This window comes from Barbus barbus (genome assembly GCF_936440315.1).
Source record: "Barbus barbus genome assembly, contig: SUPER_3_unloc_1, whole genome shotgun sequence".
NCBI lineage: Eukaryota > Metazoa > Chordata > Actinopteri > Cypriniformes > Cyprinidae > Barbus > Barbus barbus.
In genome coordinates, this window is record NW_027636829.1 from 71,044 (window position 1) to 98,702 (window position 27,659).

General features: G+C 39.4%; 1 protein-coding gene across 1 annotated transcript in view; it reads right to left on the minus strand.

Moving 5' to 3' along the window:
* Window positions 1-27,659, minus strand: part of LOC306860215 (uncharacterized protein) — a 53,542-nt gene that overhangs the window by 17,151 nt on the left and 8,732 nt on the right. The window contains exons 3-5 of the mRNA XM_079401794.1: window positions 17,737-17,861; window positions 17,561-17,615; window positions 4,082-4,275 (exon numbers count right to left, since the gene is read on the minus strand). Coding sequence (XP_079257920.1) covers window positions 4,082-4,275; window positions 17,561-17,615; window positions 17,737-17,829 — 342 coding nt within the window. The 5' untranslated portion in view covers window positions 17,830-17,861. The remainder of the gene's footprint in view (window positions 1-4,081; window positions 4,276-17,560; window positions 17,616-17,736; window positions 17,862-27,659) is intronic.

Consider the following 27,659-nt stretch of genomic DNA (forward strand, 5'->3'; position numbering starts at 1 on the left):
CTAGTGTCTCTAAGTCCCACGACGAGGCGATCTCTTATTAACTCATCGTGTAGTGCACCGTAGTTGCAGTTTTCCGCCAAAGCATAAAGCGCGGTGACAAACGAGTCAACAGTCTCATTAGCTAGCTGCACTCTTTGATTGAACCGGGCTCTTTCGTAGATAATGTTTTTCCTGGGCACGAAATATATGTCCAAAGTGTCTCTTACTGCTTGATACTGTTGTCTCTGCACATCCGATAAAGCTTGACCTCGAAGAATGTCGTCCGCTTCATCCCCCCCATACAGTAGATGAGCGTGTTTACCTGGTTAGCCTCTGAGCTAAGATGCAGATTGCTGGCTAGACGGAATCTTTCGAATCTCCGTATCCACTTTTCCCATTGCTGAGGCTTAGAAAAATCAAACGCTTCGGGAGGCTGAATGGTGAATGTGGCGTTCGGGGGTGGATTTGTGTTAGCATTGTTGCCGCTGTTTACCTGTAGCTGGGGCGATAGCCTGCGAGGCTGCGTGTGCGGTGCGCTTGCTCCCGCTTCCTCTGTATTCGACATTATTTTCTCCAGATAAAACCTTCTTTTTCACTCCCAGAACAGCATACTTTCACTCCCCGGCGATTAAGCTCTTACTGCCGCCCGACTTCTGACACCATGTCGTGTTATTGGGCATAGATTCAAGCGACACATTGTAGAGCAACTGAACAGCATTTAATAGTGCGTCTTTTTTCCAAACTCGCATTCATTCACCTGCCCCTGAGCACCTACTAGTTCCGGTACTTCCTGTTAGACGCTTCACAATAAAACCCCCCTTTCATAATAAAACCCCCACAGCACCCACTGCACAAAATCAAATGAGTCAATAAGATTTTTGAATTCAGTTACCAGGGGTTTAGTGGGGCAACATAAATGGATATTAAAATCACCCAACACTAAGATGTAATCAAACCGTGTGATCAGTTCTCCTAGTAAATCAGAGAATTCATTTAGAAAGGCATTGTTAATACGTGGTGGGCGATAGATATTAACACAGAGAACTGGACGTACCAAATCTATTTGAAGAAGCTGTACCTCAAAGCTCGAGTAGACACCAGTCGGAATGGTACGTATAATAAACTTTCGTTTGAAAACAGCTGCAAGTCCTCCTCCACGTCCAGTTTTTCTGGGGCAATTATAAAAGGGGCAATTTTGAGGAACAAGTTCAGAAAAGGGACTAGAGTCTCCTTTAACCCAAGTTTCCATCAAAAATATAAAATCCAAATCCTTTGAAGTAAAAAAGTCGTGCAGGATAAAAGTTTTGTTGACCAGAGAGCGAACGTTAATTAATCCCATTCTGATCGGCGGGGACTCACAAGGCAAAGGATGACCTCGATTCAGTAGACAGAGAACGCCGTAGTTAACTCCTCTAACGCGAATCTGGGGAGAGATGGGGCGCGTGGGCACATCCAGGAAGCCGGGGACAATCGGACGAATCCACCGATAGGGCTTCTCCAGCGAGCGTCTTGCCACATAACAACCAGAAATGGGCCAGGATGCCAGTGAGGGAAAGTCAGAATGCCGAATAGATCCAAAGACAAAACCGGACTTGATCCTGACTGTAACACTAGCCAGCTTCCCTCGTCTCCTGCGACGCCTTCTCCGCAGCGTGTCGAAGGGCCTTTGACACAGAAAATCGGAAATGTTCGAAACGAACGGTGGTGGATACGTATAAGATCCACACCACACGGCATCAGGCGAGTGAGAGATTAGATTTCCAATGTCAAGTAATGTTTGATGGTCATAGGTTAACAATGTAGAGTTCACAATAGTAAAAACTGATGTTAAAATAGCCAACATCAACACATAAAATGAACAGGGCAGACTGCTCGCCACACACACCATAGCCATCTTGCCACTTGCCATTAATCTTTGGAATGACTCCTCTCAGTCCAGTGGCGTTGCTAGGGGGGTTTTCTACTCAGCCCCCCGTAAAGATTTTGTGATTAGCTCCATAAACTGTATACAAATATAAACTGTACACAAATTTGTGATCGCCTCAATCCCCTTTAAATTTCATATTAAAATGGTGGCAGACTTCGATCGGCTTTTCCCCATCTTTCAGTGCGTTCTTCAATCCACAGACTGCGGCGGCGCAGAGCGAGAAACAGAGGACAAGGTGTGTGTTTATCGATAGATTGTAATAATATCTGCATCTGTTTAGTTCTTTGTCATAAATACAGTTTGATGTCATTTTGATACATGATGAAACAAAATGTCATGGGGAGCAATTGGTTTCCCATCTACTGTAAAGCTTTCGCTGCGTTCACTCCTCATCACACCGTTCCTCCAGCGAAAATGTAACATTATCCCTTACACATGTGGCAAAATGCAGTTATTGCGAGGGGTTGCCGCTGTCTGGTTGAATACATCACCTAGGTAATTGTTTGTTATTGTGCCCTCGTTAGGGGAGTGTATATAAAGGTGTGAGGCAAAATAAAAGGGTGTTACGTCATTCTCAGCTGATCGTATTTCCGGAGTTTCGTTGTGTTGCACGAGGGGTATGTATTGGCGTCTTTCATGTAGGTTGTTAGTGTTGTAGACTTTAGTGACTTTAACTTGTTGTCTGCTACTAGTAATTCTTGTGAAGCGGGCGGTTGTTCGGGTATATGTTGCACCCATATCTGGGAAATCGCCGATCCTCTGCTGTGTTTCTCTACAATTGAGAATTGCCGGTACCACCTGCTTGAGTGACTTGCCGCTGCCTGTATGCGATCTATTGATGTAAGGGCTGCTGGATAGATAATGTGGTTTCCATTATCCGGTATGTATGTACAACCCACTTATCTCTCTAGCCTGTATAAAGGGGTATTGGTTTGGGTCATAATTAACTTCTGTGTCCTAGGTGTTTAAACCATCATGTGAGAGTCCCGGTTTTTGTGCTCCTGGCTCTGTATGGTTTATAGCAGGGATTACAGCATGGCTTGCAAGTTTAACACTGCTGTTTTGCTTTTACATAATGTTAATTAATTTGTTAGTCTGGATTATTATGTTTGGTACGAATTGATTTGCTTTGTCTTACTGTATGCTTTGTTTATAAGTGTTTTTGTTTGTTTGGTTTGTATTTAATTTACTTATTTTGCTTTAATCTAGGTTTGGTATTTAAGTCTTTTTTTCAGCAGTCAATTTGGGTGATTGCTTGCATTCGTTTATTTGTGTTTAAATGCATATGGGTTTTTTTTATTTTTGGTGTTTGTAGTTAATTTCTTTCTTTGCTTGTCATTTATTCTTTGTGGATTTGTATTTAATCATTTTTTTTTCCTCTTTATTTTGTGGCAACAAGTTTATTGGTGTTATTTGTGGCTTAATTGTGTGTTTAATTTTATTTTCTTTGTAGTTGTTTGGGGGAGCTGGGGCTTGGAGAAGGCAGGCTGGCTGTTTCCGTGCAGAGATATCCCTCTTCACCAAAGTGGTGTGGATTTGTAGTGATTTTTCTGGGGTGCAAGCGTGATGTGGTGCATATGTGGGTGTTATTGCGAAGCCCCTGCTCTTTCTATGGTTGTTTGTTCTAATTGTTGTGTATGATTTTCCTTTTGCTTATTGAATAAGATTTAGTGTAATTTAGCAATTGTTTAATAAAGATTTGTTATTTTTATACAAGGTATTCCTGTCTCTGGGTCATTTTGTGAGAAGGCGAACCTGTGGGTTTTTCCTGGGTGTTAATTCCTGGGTGGCGTAGTCATGATTGTGTGAGTTGGTGGCATAGTTTTAAAGTTGAAATTCCGTTAACCCTTTATATCATCGCCTCTCGTCACACACATATGAACGCATACTTTATAAAATTACCATGTTGCCATTTTCATTTGAAAATTTTACTTTCAGTATAAAACTTTTTTACAGTGCATGTGGCATTAACTAGGCCTTCTATACAGTCATTCACAGAAATGATTAAAGACAGTGACAGAGAGCACCTTTTGAAAGTTAATCACAGCATCCACATAATCCACTGTCCAGCCTCATAGCTGAAGTGTTAAAGGGGGAAAGACTCTTTTTGAATAAACTTTTAAATCAGAGGGCTGATAGCTGACATTGATGGTTATGATGAATTAGGCCTCATACCTTCAGAAGAAGGGCTTCAGAGGATCCGAACAGCAGTTGTGTTTCAATAGCTTGATCTCTGATCACACGCTCCAGCTTTGGGAATCCTCCCAGACTCAGGAAAGTCAGATGATAAAGGAGAGCCGTTTGCTCCGCAAATGGAAGAAGGTCCTGAATGAAATCCGCTCTCAATATAGAGTTGTCATCGACAATCTCTGAAATATTTCAAACATTTGTGATGGTTAACAACCTTTGGCATTCAATAGCTAATGGATGAAAAAGGATACTGTACAAATAAAAGGCTATTTTGGTTTGAACTTTTAATTCATCATTATTATTAAAATTTTAGTATTAATTAAATCATTACACTCTAAAAAAATGTTGAGTTGTTTTCAGTCCATGGCTGGGTTACATTTATAATCCGATATGTATAAAATTTCCCCACCATGCGTTGAAAACAACCCAAAACATTTTTTTTAATGTAAGTGGACAAAACACACACTACTAGGGAGTCCCTGCAGAACTGGGACAAGAACCACTGTCATAACATTTTAAAGGGAAATCACCCTATTTACAAGGCCCTGGTTACACCTGTTATAAAGATGCATTTTGGTCAATCGGATCACAAGTGGACAAAGGAGACGTACATGTTTACACCTGCTGTCTCTTTTGCCCACTTTCAACCACTTCTGTCCTGATTTCATGGAGGGGAGGATTTATAGGTGAGCAAATGAATGGGCACATGCAATTTACATATAAACGTGACTGGAGACGGCAGGAAAACCTACTGACAGCAGTGGTTTTCATTTCTGCAATGCGTGTTAGAAATCCGGAATGGTGAGAGAACATTGCACTTGAGTAGTCAATATCCGATAGCTTATGACAAAAAGATTTATGGCTTTGACCTTTTGACCTTTCCCCCTCCCACATGGCGTTGACCCCGTGATAGTTAATGAGATCAAGATGTTGGAATAGGCATGCGTGAAATTCCGACACCATCCGTGGATGAGATATGATGTTTGTACGTGTCCATTCGGTGACAGGAGATAAATGAAGCCCTGAGGAATGTTTTTGAAGATTTTATGTGCATCCGGGGGGGTTGTCCATCTGCAGACTACATGGTATCCGGTTGCATTCCAAGGCATGGTGTGTTATGGGCTCTCTGTATGGGAGAGCTGTGAGAAAAAGATATTGGACTTAAAGGCAATAACTGCCATGGCTGAATAACGAGGAAGCAAGTTGCAAGTGAAACAGTGTTTTATTTGTAGTCCGAGAGTGTAACACAAACAGGAATCCGATGGCGATGAGTGACGCAGGGACCCTGATGAACTACACAGGTGAATGGTGGTGAAAAGACGGATCCGTAGGTGGAGAGTGAAGTATCCAGACACAGAACGACGAAAACAGCAACACTAGAAAGGGACTCCGACTCACGACACCAGACAGCAGCACGGAACAGGAAACTGGAGACAGCATGCGAAGACATCAACAAATGATCTGACAATGAGAGGAGAAACTGGTGAGTATTTGAAGGTGCGTGAATGAGCTGCAGCTGGCACAGCCAAACGAGGCTCAGCTGAGCGCTGATCAGCGGTGATGGCTCGGTCACGCCCACACACATCAACACACACACATGACAACAATAACACGGGACGAGAAGGAAGCAATGAATAAGTGAACCGTGACAGTACCCCTCTCCTAAGAACGCCTCCTGGCGTTCCCAGGTTCCCCTACCTGTCGATTGTAATCATCGATAAGAGAGTGATCCAGTATGTCTCTAGCAGGTACCCAACTCCTCTCCTCCGGACCGTAACCCTCCCAGTCCACCAAGTACTGAAATCCGCGTCCCCTCCATCTTGAGTCCAGGATACGATTTACCGGAAATGTGGGCTCCCCGTCTTCGAGTCGCAGCGGGGGGGGAACCGGGGCTGGCGGGTTAATAGGAGAATGAAACACGGGTTTAATTTTAGATATGTGAAAGACAGGATGAATCCTCCTGTACACCGGAGGAAGGTTAAGGCGGACTGCCACCGGACTAATGATCTTGGTGACAGTGAACGGGCCAATGAATTTGGGAGCAAGCTTGTTAGAAACGGAGCGGAGAGGAATGTTCTTGGTTGAAAGCCACACTTTTTGACCCACAACATAAACGGGAGGCTTAGACCGGTGGCGATCGGCTTTAGCCTTGGTGCGTGCCCCAACTTGGAGAAGAGTCTCACGGGCTCTAGTCCATGTGCGGCGACACCTCTGGACAAAGGCGTGAGCGGAGGGGACCGCGACTTCGGATTCCAGACTGGGAAAAATTGGTGGCTGGTAACCTAAACTACACCTAAACCACCAGAATCGTTGCTTAACCAAAAAACGTGCGATTGACTCCTGGATGACAAGCCACGTTGGAACAATGCCCCCACTGAATAACGTCGGACCGTAATCCCTCCGGCACAAATAACCGATTCGGTGGGCAACCGGGTGGAGGCATTACCCCTTCTAAGGCCGTTTTGACCTTCGACTCGACCTCCCATGTGAGAGTGGAGACAAAAAGAGTCTAGGGTAAAATGCACTCGGGAGTAGACGGGCGTTCGTTCTGCTGGAGAAGAGGAAGGGCGGATGAGCTTAGATGCTAGAGAATCAGAAATATATTTCTCCATAGCCTCCCTTTCTGGAACAGAAAGCGAATATAACTTGCCCTTAGGCGGAGACGTACCTGGCAGTAAATCTATGGCACAGTCGTAAGGACGATGCGGAGGAAGAGAAGCTGCTTGAGACTTACTGAACACTTCCCTCAGGTCCTGGTACTCTGCGGGCACATTAGACAAATCCACCGCCTCCTCCTGAAAAACAGAAACAGAAACTGACGGACAGGCAGACACTAGACAGCACTCATAACAACTACTGCTCCAAGCTACAATGGATTTCTGATGCCAGTCTATTCTGGGATTGTGACTGACGAGCCAGGGGTGACCGAGAACGACAGGTGCAAGGGGAGAGTCCATGATCAGGAAGGAAATAGTCTCAGTACGATTGCCTGACGTGATGAGAGTGATGGGTCCAGTGGTGAAAGAAATGGTGGGTAGTTCATAACCGTTAAGGGCGTGGACAAAAATCCTGTGTGTGAGTGGTTTGATGGGGATCTGAAGTTTATGTGCAAATGTACTGTCCAAGAAATTACCTTCCGCCCCGGAATCTAGTAGAGCCTGACAGTCGAATGAATGTGTAGTCCATTTCAGTCTTACCGGGAGGAGGGTCGATGATGGTGATGAGGTCTTCTCGGCGGAAATCCCACCCGATAGTAGCCTCACAGTTACTATCGGGCTTGGTCTTTTACTGGGCATTTATTCAGATAGTGTCCTGCCCCTCCACAATATAGACAGAGACCCTGGGATCTCCGCCTCTCCTTCTCCTCCCGGGAAAGCCGAGCAATATATCAAAGAAAATACCAAAATTATCAGATAATGCTACATCCTTAATAACAATGGATGAAATGCTTAGACCTCTACTGATGAGTAAATCTAGAGTGTGTCCACGATTGTGTGTGGGTCCATGCACATGCTGACTCAGGTCAAAAGTGTTTAACACTTTAACCTTCAACCCCATTTAGGGCCTCGCAGGTGAAAATAACCTACCTGAATTAAAATGGTAACAGTTTGTGACAAAGTGTGCTTACACAAACAAATTAGGTATCTTTGGAAAGAAGAGACTCTGGGCTTTACTATCTATCATCCAGAGTTGATAATGCTCAAAAAGATAAAAAGTTATAGACACTGACGTGCCTTGAAAAATATTTTTCCACACTGAATGTTTTTTTATTTCATATACAAATACATGAAATAAGTCCTGGAGCAATCCAGAAAAGTAATGGATCGAAAGCCATGTGTCTCATCAGTTCATATTTCAAATTTGAAGAAGATACCATGAAAAATGAGATTCCTGCAATATTTTTTCTGAAACTATTTATAGTCCCCCCACCCCCCTGTTTGAGGAAAAATAACCACCAAATGGATTGCAGAATTATACAAGCTATTTTAGTCATTATACATGTTCCTGCATAGTTTTTCAATTATAAAATAATAGACAGATTTATTTGAGCACTAAAAAATACAAAAATAATTATTTGAGTAATAAAAAAGGAAAAAAAATAGAAAAAAATGCTTTGTATATAGTATGTATACTGAAGTATTCTTCGTTATTCGTTATTACAATGATAAATATCACTGCCAGACGTGAAGTGATATTGCCAGACATGGTCATAGAGTCAGTAAACACACGCTGATGTGCTTCCATTCAGATTATAATCAAACAGATGGGCCATATAATCAATAATAGCTGATCAATGAATCACAATGATAGCCGTCATAGAGTCGCTAATAAACACGCTGATGTGCGTCCATACAGATTATAATCATGCAGACACGGCCACATTCCCCACACAATACACACACACACATATAAAAAATGTAGAAGAAAAAAAAAACTGTTTTTTATGGATAAAGCAGATCGCTAAGTTATGCCCCGCTCAGATGACAGCGTGCGTCACAGAAGCGTCACTGCCGGCAGGAGGGAGCGCCAAATTCAAATAATCTATATTCCGCTTTTCTGAGACTTTTTTTTCCGTAGACGGTCTCATTATGTTTGTAAGACCGTATTCTACAAAATCGTTTTGTTTTTTTTACCACCAAGACGCTGTTTTTGAGCGTAATTTATTCCATAACGGACGCGAACAATAACTCTCTGAAGAAATGAAACGTAAACAAAGGAATATTCATCCTTATTACAACGTTATTGTTTCGCTGGACTAAAAGTGCTCGCTGGGATGTTTTTCTGTGGACCCTTACCTCTCTAACTAAACTGGGATTTCAGCAGTGGACGCGTTTGTGGCTCGTTATTACAATGATAAAGGTACGTACGGCTTTTTTACTCTGCGTGTTTGGATGTGTACTGCTTACACAAATGTAGCAAATTTGTGCCACTCATTCCTTATAAGCTTTCCATCGAAAAACAGCGATCTGTCGTCGATGCTTGAGGCTTAGACCCTCAGAATGATATAGAGTTTGACAAGATTAACTTTGTCCCGTTTCATTTATTCTATTAGAAAACAATGACACATGCAAACAAAGAGCGTTCAGTGCGAGGTCGCTCTGGTGCAGGCTAACAGGTTAAAACAGTTATAATTTATTTTGCAGTTTTGATTTCTGTATTATCTATGTGAATATTCAAATCCCCTGCAATAGTAAAACAGTCAAACTCTGAGGAAATCATTGATTAGAGTTCTGTGAACTCTTCAACAAAGACTATAGTATTTTGGAGGCCTGTAAATAATGATAAACAGAATGCGTGGAGCACCTTTCAGCACAATACCTAGGTATTCAAAAGACAAGTACTGACCAAACGACGCTTGCATTGATAGACATCTTTAAACAGAGCAGCTACACCACCACCTCTCCTAACAGTCCTGCAGACACTTATAAAATTAAAGTTAGGAGGGTAAATTAAAACACAATACTTACATTTAAAAGCGAAATCCTCGGCCACTGCCACTGAAGTCTCACCCCCCATGTTCTTTGAATATAAACTGTCCATCAGATGTTAGTCCCAGCCTCAGACGTCACGCCCACGGACCATTGGCTAAACGTCTGATGCATATGGCACACTTTTCTGGAAACACTTCAGGAATGTCGAAGTCGTCATCTGTCTGGTTGAATTAAACCGGATTCTCGGGAGACGCGAGTGTTGCGTTTATTTTCGGCCTGCCGGAAAACAAAGATGGTGCCAAACCCCCTCATGAAAGAAGAAAGCCGTCGTGTTTACAAATGTGACGACGAACGCTTATCAGGCTCAACTAAACGCTGTATTTTCAAATGTATGTGAAATATTTCAAGTTCGCGACATAGAATCTTTCAAATACATCCGAGAGTTTCAGCTTTTGTCGTGCCGCGGTGACTCAATCAGCCTTGGAATGCGGCCATTGGAGGATGCATCCTGAATTGGAACAGCTTACATCTGTCCCGCTGTGACACAATCACACTTCAAATGTGGTCTTCGAAGTGCGCACCCTTCATTTTGGGCCACAGCTAGTGCTTGAAGTGAGCCGGTACGCATCAGTACGCAGTACCTGCACTTCTATATTTGAGTCTTTAGAGCAGTGGTTCCCAACCTGGGGGTCACGACCCCCACTAGGGGTCGTTAAGATTTACAAGAGGTCGCCAAGCTCACTCTAGTTTGACCACAAGATGAAATTCCCGACAATGAATATGAATGAATTAGAGGTGTGCGATATGACGATTTTTGATCGTGGACGATAAAAATGTCTCCACGATCTGCTTTTGAAGAAATATCATAATATCATGCTACAGCACACATTATGTCAAATACAGTTCTGGCGCCTCCGTCTCTATATACTGTACAACAGGACATACAGCAGTAGAGTTACTCTGACAGGACACTGCACTTATTCGCGATCGCAAAAGTACATTATTTGCACACAAGCCTTGCTGGTTAAATGTTTAATTCACGTGCTGGTCTGACGTGCGCTTTTTCTGAGCGCATACACCTGAAGCACGCGCACTAAAAAGCCTGTCTAACAGCGCCTGATTACTCAGTTAAGTTATCTTTTGCGCTAATACTGTCAAAATACACAAGGTTTACATACAGACTCAGTTGGTTATCTCTAAAAATGAAAGTAAATAGTTAAGAGAGAAACAGATGCGTGCCTGTATATTAGATGCGTGCAGGTCTTAAAGGGACAGGACACTAAACATGCTGTCGACTATCATTAAATAGTTCACCCTAAAATTTTATTTCTGTCATTATTTACTCACTCACATGTTGTCCCAAACCTATTAATTTCTTGTGCTGAACCCAAAATAAAATATTTTGAAGAATGAGGGTAACCAAATAGTTGCTGGTCCACATTGAATTTGATAGTAGGAAAGAAAAATCCCATGGAAATCACTGTGGACCAGCAACTGTTTGGTTTTTCACCTTCAAAATAGCATTTATGTTCAGTAGAAGAAATAAACTCATTCAGATTTAAACCAAATTTTGAGTAAATTATGGTATAAAAATAAAACATTATGACAGAATTGACAGACAGATGACAGATGAATATTTATTTTTGGGGGAACTATTCATTTAACATTAACAAAACGCAAATAGAAAAATCACTCACTATTCTTGACAGAAAAACTTTAATACAGGTGCTTTAGGAATCAGTCTATGTAGTGTTTTATTTTTATATTTGTTTATACAGTTTTTTGAATGCTCCTGCTAAATACACCTATTGTACCTGAAAATAAAGCACTGTTTGTTTTATTTGTATATGAGTACATGAGAAGGTAGAATATGACAACGTTTTAGGGCTGGCAATTCTCCCAGACATAATTAGTCATATTCTCTGCGCTAACATTAATTATCTTCAACCTGCTGAAATGTTCCTATAAATATATTTCCCTTCCAAATGTGCATTCTGAATAATAAATATATTTCCCCATTGACCTGCCGAGGTCCAGTGCTTGTCTTCTCATTAACAGTATTTTTCTTTTACTGATCATATTTAATACCTATTGAATCTACAGTTTTAAATTAATTTGACTGATTATTCACAATCATTACGAAATGTGACCATAGTTTTACTATAGTAAAAGTGTAGGAACCATGTTTTTTTTTTTTTTTTTTTTTTTGCGATTTACCATTTTTATAACCAAATTTAAATACCATGGTTAAACTATGGTTAGTGAGCAAAACCCGAGTACATTTGTGGTTTATTATGGTTTAACTACAATTGCAATTTTTTGGTTTTATTTGTAGTAAAACTGTGGCTAATTTTCATAAGAGTATTAGTGATTGTGTGCATTAATGCTCTTTTTCCAATGTTTAAATTGGTTGAATGAATGTGCAGTAACTGCCTTAAAGAAATTTAACAATGTTAAACATTAAATTAATTTTAAACAATGACATGCTGACAGTGAGACTACTTTGAATATTCATATTTTGGCATTGCATAGCATTAAATGATTGTGAATAAAAAATGACACAGAATGACTAACAAATTTAATACAGATACACCCTGTGGTGAAACAATCACATATGTTTATCAGCCACAGCTTTCTCAGATCAGCTTATATTGGATTAAAACTGAAAGCTCTGTTGTGTTTGGAAAATTCTGTACACAGTTATCATCAGAATCTCTTCTCCTGTCTCTCAAAATGTCTGAATTTTTAAATCATCCCGCAGACTCTCATTTTAATAGGCGTAAAGTCAACTAGATGATTATGGCACATTGAAAACATAACCGGAAATAACTGAGCTGTATTATTTCAAAACAGAAGTGCATCACGAGGCTCAGTGCAAGTAGACCATTATTGATTACTAATTTGAATCAGTAAATTATAACGAAAAGAATACCTTAAAAATGAAAAGAAGCAGGTTTTTGCAAGTAATTTTAAACCGGTAAACTCCTGGAAAGCAAGGATCCAGTAAGCAAATTCAAACAGTAAGTTCAAAACAGCACTAATGCAGAGAAAACACGGCCAATTTTATCAGAGATTGCGGAGAGAATAGTATGGAAGCCCGTTTCCGCCAATGAATAAAAAATAAAACAAGGTAATTGCGACTTTTTATCTCGCAATTCTGACTTTATAACTCGCAATTCTGAGATATAAACTCGCAATTCTGACTTTATAACTCGCAATTCTGACTTTATAACTCGCAATTCTGAGATATAAACTCGCAATTCTGACTTTATAACTCGCAATTCTGACTTTATAACTCGCAATTCTGACTTTATAACTCGCAATTCTGACTTTATAACTCGCAATTCTGAGATATAAACTCGCAATTCTGACTTTATAACTCGCAATTCTGACTTTATAACTCGCAATTCTGAGATATAAACCCGCAATTCTGACTTTATAACTCGCAATTCTGAGATATAAACTCGCAATTCTGACTTTATAACTCGCAATTCTGACTTTATAACTCGCAATTCTGAGATATAAACTCGCAATTCTGACTTTATAACTCGCAATTCTGACTTTATAACTCGCAATTCTGAGATATAAACTCGCAATTCTGACTTTATAACTCGCAATTCTGAGATATAAACTCGCAATTCTGACTTTATAACTCGCAATTCTGAGATATAAACTCGCAATTCTGACTTTATAACTCGCAATTCTGATTTTATAACTCGCAATTCTGACTTTATAACTCGCAATTCTGACTTTATAACTCGCAATTCTGAGATATAAACTCGCAATTCTGACTTTATAACTCGCAATTCTGAGATATAAACTCGCAATTCTGACTTTATAACTCGCAATTCTGACTTTTTTTCTCACAATTCTGACTTTTTTTCTCGCAATTCTGACTTTTTTTCTCACAATTGCGAGTTTATATCTCACAACTCTGACTTTCTCGCACCATAGCAAACCACTCTCCGTGTAAGGCTTTGCAGTACTTTGTTCAGTTTGCTATAGATGAACTATTGAACTAGATGAATGTTGCGTCCGAATATGATTTTTGAACAAACACAAAAATTACTCATTCTTCTTTATTTCTGTGTTTTGCGCTCGCGGTTGGACAGTACCATTACTGCCGGGCTTTCAGACACAACATTCTTCATTTCTTTATAGTTCTGAGTTTGAGGCAGCTTCTATCACGTTATTTTAATAACAGCTGTCAAGTAAAGCGCGTATTATTGTAACACGAGAGTGGATATATATGAATGTACGCAGGTGGATTTCCTTCACTCTCCATAAAGCCCGCTTTCATCTCTATGTTCTTGCTATAGAATTATCTTATCTCCTGTATTTAATGTTGTAAGATATCGACCAAGCAAGACATCCCCAATGAAAATTATAAATAAATTAAGGATTCATTAATTTGAAATAAGTTTTTTTTATTATTATTATTATTAGTCAATTATATAAGAAGCCTCTAAGTGCCATCTGAAATTTTCTTCTAAAATGAGCATTTTTCTCAGGTACAGGTTCTTTTTATTGTCATTAAAGTAAAATAACTGAATATAAACGAAAAATACTAATTTTAGAAGAAAATTTCAGATGGCATTTAAGCTTTTGCTCTTCATATATAATTGACCAAATAATAATAATAAAATTAATGAATCCTTTATTTATAATTTTCATTGGGGATGCCTTGCTTGGTCGATATCTTACAACATTAAATACAGGAGATAAGATAATTCTATAGCAAGAACATAGAGATGAAAGCGCGCTTTATGGAGAGTGAAGGAAATCCACCTGCGTGCATTCATATATATCCACTCTCGTGTTACAATAATACGCGCTTTACTTGACAGCTGTTATTAAAATAACGTGATAGAAGCTGCCTCAAACTCAGAACTATAAAGAAATGAAGAATGTTGTGTCTGAAAGCCCGGCAGTAATGGTACTGTCCAACCGCGAGCGCAAAACACAGAAATAAAGAAGAATGAGTCATTTTTGTGTTTGTTCAAAAATCATATTCGGACGCAACATTCATCTAGTTCAATAGTTCATCTATAGCAAACTGAACAAAGTACTGCAAAGCCTTACACGGAGAGTGGTTTGCTATGGTGCGAGAAAGTCAGAGTTGTGAGATATAAACTCGCAATTGTGAGGAAAAAAAGTCAGAATTGCGAGAAAAAAAGTCAGAATTGTGAGAAAAAAAGTCAGAATTGCGAGTTATAAAGTCAGAATTGCGAGTTTATATCTCAGAATTGCGAGTTATAAAGTCAGAATTGCGAGTTATAAAGTCAGAATTGCGAGTTTATATCTCAGAATTGCGAGTTATAAAGTCAGAATTGCGAGTTATAAAGTCAGAATTGCGAGTTATAAAATCAGAATTGCGAGTTATAAAGTCAGAATTGTGAGATAAAAAGTCGCAATTACCTTGTTTTATTTTTTATTCATTGGCGGAAACGGGCTTCCATAGTGACACATCTGGATGCCAGTAAATTATTATTTTCAGCGTATATTATGGATGGCTCGATACCATAATGCAATACCTCGGTATCGATACTAAATCGATACCACAGGTGACAAATAACCAGCCTCAAAAGATAAGTGAATTGAAAACAATTTTATAAAAAATAGTAATTAAAACAGATTCATGTCTTAATATCTTTGTATCAAACTGTAGCAAAAAACCTACAGGGAACATAAGGTTACATTTTGATGTTGGGAGAAAAAAAAAAAATATATATAACTGAAGTAATACAATGAAAATCTAATCAAATCTTCTATCTTTTCAGTGCAAACAAAATGTAACAAAAAACCTACCAGGAACATAGGTTAGATTTTGACGGAGTTTGAAGAAAAGAAAAAAATACAACTAACACAATTAATTCAACAAATGTTGCTTTATTGTAAAGTGTTATTCTAACGGTAATATTCAAAATGACGTTATTATTTCTCTCTTTATTCAGGTTGTTTTTAGATTTCAGACTCAGATAGCCAAAGAAAAATCATTAAATATAAATCTCTCTCTCTCGGCTGCTTCATATTAGCGGTCGGCAGCACAGCAGTAACATTCTCTTCATATAATTGATGCTAAAATTAATATAGCAAAACTCTTGCTTAATTCAATTTCAAGTAATATTTGATTGTATGAAATGCAAGTGCATATATTACGTGACAAAACCTTCACTGGTTCTAGCGTGTCACACACGCACGTTTGAGCTTACTGTATCACATCTTTATGTGCGTTGATCAGTTGTAAATAAAAGTTAAAATTCAATCTGAATTGATCAATGATGCACTCACCTGTCAATCTCTTAATTCTCTGAAAAGATCAGGATGAGTAAGCGACAAATGCTTAAAAATGTTTGATACGTTGCCTCCTGTGGCAACACATGATTTATAGCAATGCTTGTATACAGGTGCAATAAGGTCAGATCATTCACCTACATCGTCTGTTTTGTATGCAAAGTAAAGCCATATTTCACTTCTACTGTTCTCTTTATTTATTAATTTTGGATGCGTTGATAGAGTTTCATCTGTTTGATCCATTGCGGTGTTCTGTTGTCACATTTACCGGTTGCGCACCAATTTGGGAAGCACTGCCACCTACAGGTGCACTTCGTAACAGCAGTGTATGAAATACCGACTTAAGCAAAATTATGATATCGTACCGTTTGAAATATAATATATACCGGTATTTTTACTGTACCGGTACACTACGCATCCCTAGCGTATATTTGGCTTAAAAGCAAGAATGTTTTTAATGGATGCTGGCTGAAGGTGTTTTAGATTATATGTTGGTCAGTGGTTTAGTGATTCTGAATGGATCCGTATTAGTACAGGCAGGCGGTTTAGTGGTCTTTGGCGTCTCCTTGTCCTGTTTGGTATCACAGCTTGACTTGTGCTTGTATTGAAAAGGTTTAATTAAATTTATAAATTTAATTATTGATTGATTGTGGCACTACATGTAACGGGTCCCACACGCCTGCTCTGAGCGGGTCTCTGGCGTGGGAGGAGGGCGCCGGGCGCACTAACCAGGAGGCTAGATGGCTGCAGCCACTAGTGTCAGTCGCCAGTGCGTCTCTTGAGATCAGGGGAGTGAGGTTTACCTGCACAGCACCTACTCGCTGGCCTCCGTTACATGTGCATACATTGTGAAATATGAAAATTAAAAAGTACTTATTTACTTATTTAATATTTAAATAAATTAAAAGAAGAGGAGAGTACCGGCATTTCTTTTTTCCACTTGAAGCACTGAGCAGAATACTTCAAATGTTACATGTCAAATTCCCAAACACATCTGCTTACACGATGTTGATCACATTTCGAATGAGAAAAAAGCTACGTAATGTTTTAGATTACAGCCCACAATTTACAGCGTAAGTAAAAAGAATTTACAGCATACCTTTTTTTTTATAATTATAGTGTATCTATAGTATACAGTAACCCTGTGTAGGTATAAGGGAACAATCTGCAACATTTAGAGAATAAAGAGGTAATATCCTGAAAAATTAAAAATTATTTATACTATAAATCTGATGCCACATTAAAATATAATGTGAACATTCAATAAAAAAAAAACAAAAAAAAAACACTCTGCTTTAGTGTTCATGTTATAAAGCACTCATCTCAAAGTTTGCTTTAGTGTTCATGTAAAAGCAAGTTTTGTTCATGGCTTTTTATTAAATTATTTATTGGGGATTTTATTTAAAAATAAGTATGAAATAATGAATGAATAAAGATATATTTAAAAAAGATATTTGATTTCCTTCTAAGGAAAATAAGTCCATTGAATCTTTATCGCTTGCTTTTAATCAGCCAGAGTTTTAACATTAATTGGTGTTTGGTGTTTAAATTGTGTTTGGGGTTTAAATTGTGAGTCTATCCTTTTTATCATTCTATTTATTATGCTTGTACAGCACTTTGGGAAACCTTGGTTGTATAAATGTGCTTTAAAAATGAATACACTCAAACTCATTGAATCTGTCCTGTGATATTGCTCTAATCAGCACATTCATATCTTGTAATACCATTAACATCTTACCTTGAATCTTATTTTCGTCTTGGGGTATTGAGAGAAGAAAATCTTTGGGTTTAACCTATGTTTGAAGAAATACTTAATAGAACATTTTCTAAATAATAATAATAATAAATGTATTCCTAATATCATGAAATACATCTGGTTAAACTTCTGCATTTTGTCTGAAGGAGTGCACTTACCTGGAATTCTGCCATAGCTAGGGTTGCTAACAATAGATATGTACATATGTAAATGAAGTGTGGCTGCTTCAGGTACTTCAAAAGGGCCACCATCTTAGAACAGTCAACAAGGAGACCTGTTTGAACTGAAGTCACACGAGAAGATGCCTCAGTGTCCAGAATAAAGTACTTTTGCACTGAAAATAGGGGTGTCACAATATGCTAGTATTCTGATATTTAAAAAAAGTATTGACATCATGTTAATACTACATACTGTATACGATAATAGAGAAAATTAACACTGCTAGATTAATAATAATGCATTGATGTTTCTAAAAGGAATATGATAAGAAATATGATTGTTTAAAATAATTCAATCAGTAATGTCTGGGATTGTCAATTGAGCTGCAGCTCAAGGGTGAATGAAAACCAGTAAATGCAAACACTTTGCTAGCGGGTTAGTAAACTCAACCAAATGCAATCGCTTATGATATTAATTAGGTATACTATATGTACAACATAAAAACATTAAAACTTACATCTGCACAATGCACCAGTGAGCTACTGAGCTGCAGTTTGAAAATACACAGTCAAGCCAGCCGCGATAAGTGTAATAAAAGCATGCATCAATCCTGCCTTGTCTCAACGATTCAGGCTGCTGGTGGTGGTGTAATGGTGTGGGGGATATTTTCTTGGCACACTTTGGGCCCCTTAGTACCAATTGAGCATCGTTTAAAAGCTACAGCCTACCTGAGCATTGTTGCTGACCATGTCCATCCCTTTATGACTACAGTGTACCCATCTACTGATGGCTACTTTCAGCAGGATAATGCACCAGGTCACAAAGCTCAAATCATCTCAGATTGGTTTCTTGAACATGACAATGAGTTCACTTTACTCAAATGGCCTCCACAGTCACCAGATCTCAATCCAGTAGAGCACCTTTGGGATGTGGTGGAACGGGAGATTCGCATCATGGATGTGCAGCCGACAAATCTGCAGCAACTGCGTGATGCTATCATGTCAATATGGACCAAAATCTCTGAGAAATGTTTGCAACACCTTGTTGAATCTATGCCACAAAGAATTAAGGCAGTTCTGAAGGCAAAAGGGGGTCCAACCCGGTACTAGCAAGGTGTACCTAATAAAGTGGCCTGTGTGTGTGTGTGTGTGTATATACACACAGTGGTGTGAAAAAGTGTTGGCCCCCTTCCTGATTTTTTTTTTTTTTGCATGTTTGTCACACTTTAATGTTTTAGATCAAACACATTTAAATATTAATCAAAGATAACACAAGTAAACACAACATGCAGTTTTTGAATGAAGTTTTTTATTATGAAGGGAAAACAAAATCCAAACCCACATGGACCTGTGTGAAAAAGTGCTTGCCCCCTAAACCTAATAACTGGTTGGGCCACCCTTAGCAGCAACAACTGCAATCAAGCGTTTGTATTAACTTGCAATGAGTCTGTTACAGCGCTGTGGAGGAATTTTGGCCCACTGATCTTGGCATAATTGTTGTAATTCAGCCACATTGGAGGGTTTTAAAGCATGAACTGCCTTTTTAAGGTCATGCCACAGCATCTAAATAGGATTCAGGTCAGGACTTTGACTAGGCCACTCCAAAGTCTTCATTTTGTTTTTCTTCAGCCATTCAGAGGTGGATTTGCTGGTGTGTTTTGGATCATTGTCCTGCTGCAGAACCCAAGTTCGCTTCAGCTTGTGGTCACGAACAGATGGCCGGACATTGTCCTTCAGGATTTTTTGGTAGACAGCAGAATTCATGGTTCCATTTATCACAGCAAGTCTTCCAGGTCCTGAAGCAGCAAAACAGCCCCAGACCATCACACTACCACCACCATATTTGACTGTTGGTATGATGTTCTTTTTCTGAAATGCTGTGTTACTTTTACGCCAGATGTAATGGGACACACACCTTCCAAAAAGTTCAATTTTTGTCTCGTCAGTCCACAGAGTATTTTCCCAAAAGTCTTGGGGATCATCAAGATGTTTTCTGGCAAAACTGAGATGAGCCTTTATGTTGTTTTTGCTCAGCAGCGGTTTTTGTCTTGGCACACTGCCATGCAGGCCATTTTTGTCCAGTCTCTTTCTTATGGTGGAGTCATGAACACTGACCTTAACTGAGGCAAGTGAGGCCTGCAGTTCTTTAGATGTTGTTGTGGTGTCTTTTGTGACCTCTTGGATGAGTTGTGCGCTCTTGGGCTAATTTTGGTCGGCCAGTGGTGGAGAGGTGGAGAGTGGTGGATATTGCAACGTCCGTGGAACGGTTTGGATGGTATGCAAACTGGAATGGGTCCAATGTGTTTGGGAGACTGGACTTGATGTGATGCATGACTAGCCTCTCAAAGCACTTCATCATGATTGGGGTCAGTGCTATGGGACGATAGTCATTCAGACAGGACACGGGTGATTTCTTTGGTACTGGAATTATGGAGGTGGATTTGAGACATGTGGGGACGACTGCCTGGCTCAGCAAGGTGTTGAAGATGTCTGTTAGGACATCCGTCAGCTGTGTAGCACAGTCTCTCAGTACATGTCCAGGTATGTTGTCAGGGCCCGCAGCCTTTCATGGCTTAATCCTGGACAGGGTCTTCCTTACGTCGGCTGGAGAGAGACAGAGTACCTGGTCGTTTGGAGATGTTGGTAGTTTCTGTGCAGGTGTGTCGTTCTGTATCTCAAATCGTGAGTAGAAGTGGTTGAGTGCATCTGGTAAGGATGTGTCATCATCACTGGCCTGTGGCGGGGGCTTGTAGTCAGTGATGGTCTGAATGGCTTGCCACAGGGACCGAGTGTCTTTACTGTTTGTGAAGTTGTTAATTTTTTTAGCATATTGTTGTTTTGCCTTCTTGATACCACGAGACAGATTGGCTCTTGCTGTTTTGAGGGCTGCTTTGTCTCCTGATCTGAATGCTTCATCTCTGGTCTTTAGCAGCCCACGAACCTCTTCTGTCATCCATGGCTACTGGTTGGCATGTGTGGTAATGGTCTTGGTGACTGTCACATCATCTATGCACTTTTTGATGTAAGCAGTCACAGTTTCTGTGTACTCCTGCAGGTCTGTGTGGTTGTTGTAGGTGGCTGCCTCTTTAAACATGTTCCAGTCTGTGTCCTGGAAGCAGTCCTGCAGTGCTGAGGTGGCATTGTCTGGCCATACTGTGATCTGCTTTTGAACCGGTTTGGTGAGTTTGAGAACTGGTCTATATGCTGGTATTAGCATAACAGTGATGTGGTCCGAGTACCCGAGGTGGGGGCAGGGTTCAGCTTTGTATGCATTTTTCTCTGTTGTGTAAACAAAGTCCAGCGTGTTGTTTCCCCTTGTTGCAAAGTTCACATGTTGGTAGAACTTTGGTAAAACTGTCTTTAGGTTTGCATGGTTGAAATCACCGGCTATTTGAAAGATAACTGATAGAGATAAGTATAAATATCTGTCCTGGAATGTTAATGGCATTAATAACAATTTAAAGCGAAAGAAAATTCTGTTCTTAAAGAAAAATAAGATTGACATTGCTCTCTTACAAGAAACCCATCTGACCGAGGAAGATCATTGTAAGCTACTACGCCAATGGTCTGGACAAATATTTTTTTCTTCATATAGCTCTCATTCAAGAGGGGTTGCCATTCTGATTAATCACAGAGTGCCTTTTGTTTTTGAAAACATGGTTAAAGACAATTATGGAAGATATATTATTCTTAAAGGATATATTGCATCTGAGAATGTGACCATAGCAAATGTCTATGCCCCCAACCAAGACGACCCTCAATTTTTCCATAATTTTTATTTTAAACTCCTTTTGCCCTGCACAATCATTGGAGGTGATTTTAATTTGGTTTTAGATGCAGTAGATAGATCACCCAATAAGAGTTTTGTCTTAACCCCATCAGCAAGAGCTGTGAAACACATGATGGCTGAATTAGAACTGATAGATATTTGGAGGGCTCTACATAGTAAGCAAAATGATTTTTCTTTTTATTCTCGGCCCCATAAAAGTTTCTCTAGAATTGACTTTTTTCTTCTACATAAAAGACAAGAACACTTAGTTGAATCATGTGAATACCTTCCATGAATTCTGTCTGATCATTCCCCTTTAGTTCTTACAATTTATACCCCCACTACTAAATTATATATTAGAAGATGGTGCTTTAGTAACTATCTTCTTAACGACCTTGATTTTATAGCCTTTTTAAACAACAATATAGAAGATTTCTTGACTCTTAATGCTGGATCTGCCTCTCCAGGGGTGATTTGGGAGTCACTTAAGGCTTATTTGAGGGGAATAATCATAGCATACTCATCTGGGAAAAAGAAAAAATATCAAAGTCAACTGAATGTACTCTCCAAAGACATTAAAAAATTGGAACAGGACTATTCTTTATGTGGAGACGAACATATTCTTCAGAGACTAAGCTCATTGCAGCTTGAGTATGATATGCTGTCCATTAAAGAAGCAGAGTGTGTCCTCCTCAGAACCAAACAACGATATTATGAGCATATACGAAAAGAAGATGCAATGAGGTCTATTAATGCAATTCGTCGAATGGATAATACTGTCATCAGAGATCCTAATTTTATTAATCAGGAATTTATGCAGTTCTACAAGCTGTTATACACCTCCCAGGGTGCAGATATGGTGAAAATATACTCTTTTCTAGATAGAATCGACATACCCTCACTTACCGAGGAATGCAGGGACTGTTTGGAGAGGGACATCACTGAGATCGAAATTCAAGAAGCCATATCTTGCCTAGCTGTTGGCAAATCGCCTGGTATGGACGGTTTTTCTATGGATTTTTTCAAGGCTTTCTTACCTAAACTAATTAAACCGCTAAATGATATGTATTTATGGGCTATAGAGACTCGGCATTTACCTAATTCACTTGAACAGGCTATAATAACTCTCTTACTTAAGCCTGGTAAAGACCCACATTTATGTGGCTCCTATAGGCCGATCTCATTACTCAACTCAGACTATAAGATTTTTGCCAAAATTATTGCTTTAAGATTAGAAAAAGTTATCTCACAGTTGGTGCACATGGATCAAACAGGATTTAGTCAAAATCGATCTCTTTTTGACAATGTTCGGAGACTTTTGAATGTAACTTTCTCTGCCTCTCAGGTTGACTTTCCTGTTATTGCTATCTCTTTGGATGCCGAAAAGGCTTTCGATCGTGTTGAGTGGCCCTATTTATTTACAGTCCTTCAAAAGATGAATTTTGGTCCTAAATTTCTTAACATGGTCAAAATGCTATATAACCACCCAACAGCAGTCATTCGGACCAATAATGACATTTCGGCTCAGTTTTCTTTGGAGCGGGGCACAAGGCAGGGTTGTCCACTGTCTCCCCTTTTATTTTCTCTTGCAATCGAGCCTTTAGCTATTGCAATTCGCTCACATGACATCATTAGCGGTTTTACAGCCCTTCAATCGGAGCATGTAATCTCATTATATGCAGACGATATTATGTTGTATCTGACAAATGTAGATTCTTCTATACCAGCTCTGTCAGCGTTGTTACAAGAGTACGGAATCATATCTGGTTATAAAATTAATGTGAATAAGAGTGTATCTATGCCTCTTAATACAGCTGCTACCCAATTGTCCCTTAACAATTTTCCTTTTTTCTGGAATGCAGATAAATTCATGTATTTGGGATTACAAATACCTAGAGATCTGTCCCAATTATATAACTTAAATTATGCCCCCCTGCTTAAAAGAGTAGAAAAGGACTTAGATAGATGGAAATCTCTTCCTATTTCATTAATTGGCTGGGTAAATTCTATAAAAATTAATGTGCTGCCCAAATTTTTATATTTGTTTCAGGCGCTCCCTCCTGTGTTACCAAAGTCTTTCTTTAAAGATCTTCACAGAAGTATTTCTAGGTTCCGGAAAGGGAAAGTTCCGCGGGTAAAATTGAGCTCACTGTGTATGCCTTTTCAGAATGGTGGACTCAAATTGCCTGATTTTTATTTATATTATTGTGCAGCTCAGCTCAGCTGCGCATAGTCTGGATTTGGCAATCAAAATCTGTTTCCCCCCCTGCATGGCGGCAATTAGAAGAGGTCCAGGTACAGGGTATAACTCTTGCTGCAATACCTTTTATTTCTATAAACTGTTTAAAGAAATTGACCTCTAATCCACAAATCGTTGGTACCTCTAAAATTGTTACAGACCTCAGAAAAAAGATGAACTGCAAGCAGACTCTCTTCAGATCCACTGTTTTTTATTACAATCTTTTTCTACCCCCTGCTCTTAAAGATGGCATAGCCAAACAGTGGTACGATCGAGGCATTCAAACCTTCGACAAACTTTATGAGGAGGACACTCTCATGTCTTTCGAGAAGCTACAACAGAAATTTATCCTTCCCTCTAAATTTTTTTTTAAATACCTACAAGTTAGACATTACATTCAGACCCAGCAAGGTGGCCGTTTATCCAAGCTCCCTTTTTCACCTCTTGAGGCTATCTTGTCTGAGAAAAAAGGTCCTAAGTGTCTTATTTCATTTTTCTATGGCAAGTTGTTGCAGTTGATGGCTGGTAATATCTGTGATGTCAAATCTAAGTGGGAAAAAGACTTGGAGTGCTCATTCATTGATGATGAATGGGAAACAATATGTAAGGATGCTCAGACACTCTCTATTAATACTCGTCATAAACTGATTCAGTTTAATGTGATACATAGAGTTTATTATACCCCAGTTAGACTGCACTCCTTTAAAAGCTCCTATTCAGAGCTTTGTCCTAGATGTAAAGCAGATAGAGGGACTCTCCTACATATGCTGTGGTCTTGTCCTGACTTGGAAGTATATTGGAAAGAGGTCTTAGAGATAATTGCCACAGTTGCTGGCACTGATGTGCCTAGAGAGCCTAGACTTACTCTTTTAGGGGACATCACATTACTCGATCAACAAGGGCTTAATTTGAGATTTGTTAGGCTTGCCCTCTTAGCGGCCATAAAATGTATAACTTTGAGATGGAAAGATTCCAAACCACCTTCTACTTCTATGTGGATCAAAGAAGTATCATCTTATATACCTTTGGAAAAAATTTCATTTCGTTTGAAAAAAAGGCAAGATTTGTTTGTCAAATTCTGGGGTAGTTTCCTTTCTTATTTGGGCATAACAGGACAGAATGACTAGATACTATCTAATTATCTCTGTTTTCTTGTTTGATTTTACTTATGGTTTATTTGTGGCACTATGGGATGGAGGTCTGGGGTATGTTATAGGGTAGTCTATATGGGAATTATATATTTGGATTATTCTGTATCTTGTATGTTGTGTTTAACTTGGAAAAACCCAATAAACAGAATAAAAAAAAAAAAAAACAAAGAAATCACCGGCTATGATGAAAAAGCCGTCGGGGTTATTTGTTTATTGTTCGCTGATGGCGCTATACAGTTCACGAAGCGCGTACTTAGCGTTTGCACACGGGGGGTTGTAGACCGCAACAACAACTATGGCCGTGAACTCCCGCGGCAGATAGAACGGTCGACACTTCACAACCATAAACTCCACCAGCGATGAACAGTGTTTTGATATTACCGCAGCATTATTACACCATTCCTTGTTGATATACACACACAAGCCACCTCCACGGGTCTTACCAGATAGTGATGAATCTCTATCCGCTCGGTAGCTGGTTAGCCCGTGCTGCTGAATGGCGGAGTCCGGGATGTTGTCGTTTAGCCATGTTTCGGTGAAAACAAACACACAACAATCCCTTGCTGTGTAGACCGACTGAGTTGAATTAAGTCCAGATTGTTTTCCAGAGAGCGAACGTTTGAGAGCATGAGTGTTGGAAGAGCCGGTCTTGTGGGGTTAGCCCTTAGCCTAGCTCGTATACCTCCACGCTCACCGCACTTCTGTCCTCTCTCACACCGCTTGCGACGCTGCCTTGTGCGGGTAGCGTCAGTGGGCGAGGCCGCGGTCTCGAGGTCTGGCTCCAGCAGTAAACAAAGGCCTCGTAGCTTCTCAGTAGCCACCGGCGAGAGTTGGTGTTTGTATGCGTTGCCGATATCCAAAAGACTTTTTTAGCGGTAAACTGACACTATTTGGAGACGAACAGACGACATTAAAAGACATAAAAGCACCGTCTTTGGGACCCGGAGTAGCCGCTGCGTCTGACCGCGCCGCCATCTTGGATCAATCCAGAGAGGATTCATGTAAAGCAGTGTACAGTGAATTCTACATAATAACACAAATACATCTCGGACTCAGATGTCTATTGCATATCTATTAACCTGTTAACGTTCACCAGAGCGACCTCGCACTGAACGCTCTTTGTTTGCATGTGTCATTGTTTTCTAATAGAATAAATGAAACGGGACAAAGTTAATCTTGTCAAACTATATATCATTCTGAGGGTCTAAGCCTTAAGCATCGACGACAGATCGCTGTTTTTCGATGGAAAGCTTATAAGGAATGAGTGGCACAAATTTGCTACATTTGTGTAAGCAGTACACATCCAAACACGCAGAATAAAAAAGCAGTACGTACCTTTATCATTGTAATAACGAGCCACAAACGCGTCCACTGCTGAAATCCCAGTTTAGTTAGAGAGGTAAGGGTCCACAGAACAACATACCAGCGAGCACTTTTAGTCCAGCGAAACAATAACGTTGTAATAAGGATGAATATCCCTTTGTTTACGTTTCATTTCTTCAGAGAGTTATTGTTCGCGTCCGTTATGGAATAAATTACGCTCAAAAACAGCGTCTTGGTGGTAAAAAAACAAAACGATGTTGCAGCATACGGTTTTACAAAAATAATGAGACCGTCTACGGAAAAAAAAGTCTCAGAAAAGCGGAATATAGATTATTTGAATTTGGCGCTCCCTCCTGCCAGCTCTGACGCGGGCTATGACGCTTCTGTCATCTGAGCGGGGCGTAACTTAGCGATCTGCTTTATCCATAAAAAACTGTTTTTTTTTTTCTTCTACATTTTTTATATGTGTGTGTGTGTATTGTGTGGGGAATGTGGCCGTGTCTGCATGATTATAATATGTATGGACGCACATCAGCGTGTTTATTAGCGACTCTATGACGGCTATCATTGTGATTCATTGATCAGCTATTATTGATTATATGGCCCATCTGTTTGATTATAATCTGAATGGAAGCACATCAGCGTGTGTTTACTGACTCTATGACCATGTCTGGCAATATCACTTCACGTCTGGCAGTGATATTTATCATTGTAATAACGAATAACGAAGAATACTTCAGTATACATACTATATACAAAGCATTTTTTTCTATTTTTTTTCCTTTTTTATTACTCAAATAATTATTTTTGTATTTTTTAGTGCTCAAATAAATCTGTCTATTATTTTATAATTGAAAAACTATGCAGGAACATGTATAATGACTAAAATAGCTTGTATAATTCTGCAATCCATTTGGTGGTTATTTTTCCTCAAACAGGGGGGTGGGGGGACTATAAATAGTTTCAGAAAAAATATTGCAGGAATCTCATTTTTCATGGTATCTTCTTCAAATTTGAAATATGAACTTATGAGACACATGGCTTTCGATCCATTACTTCTGGATTGCTCCAGGACTTATTTCATGTATTTGTATATGAAATAAAAAAACATTCAGTGTGGAAAAATATTTTTCAATATAACTTTTTATCTTTTTGAGCATTATCAACTCTGGATGATAGATAGTAAAGCCCAGAGTCTCTTCTTTCCAAAGATACCTAATTTGTTTGTGTAAGCACACTTTGTCACAAACTGTTACCATTTTAATTTAGGTAGGTTATTTTCACCTGCGAGGCCACAAATGGAGGTGAAGGTTAACAGGTTAAATGTGCTCATATGCAATTATTTTAGAAAATGTTCCTTGTCTCATATTAAATACACTTAGTAATCGTCTTTAAGCTGTATGGTTTATGTAAATCCACTCTGGTGACGGATGTGTGTTTA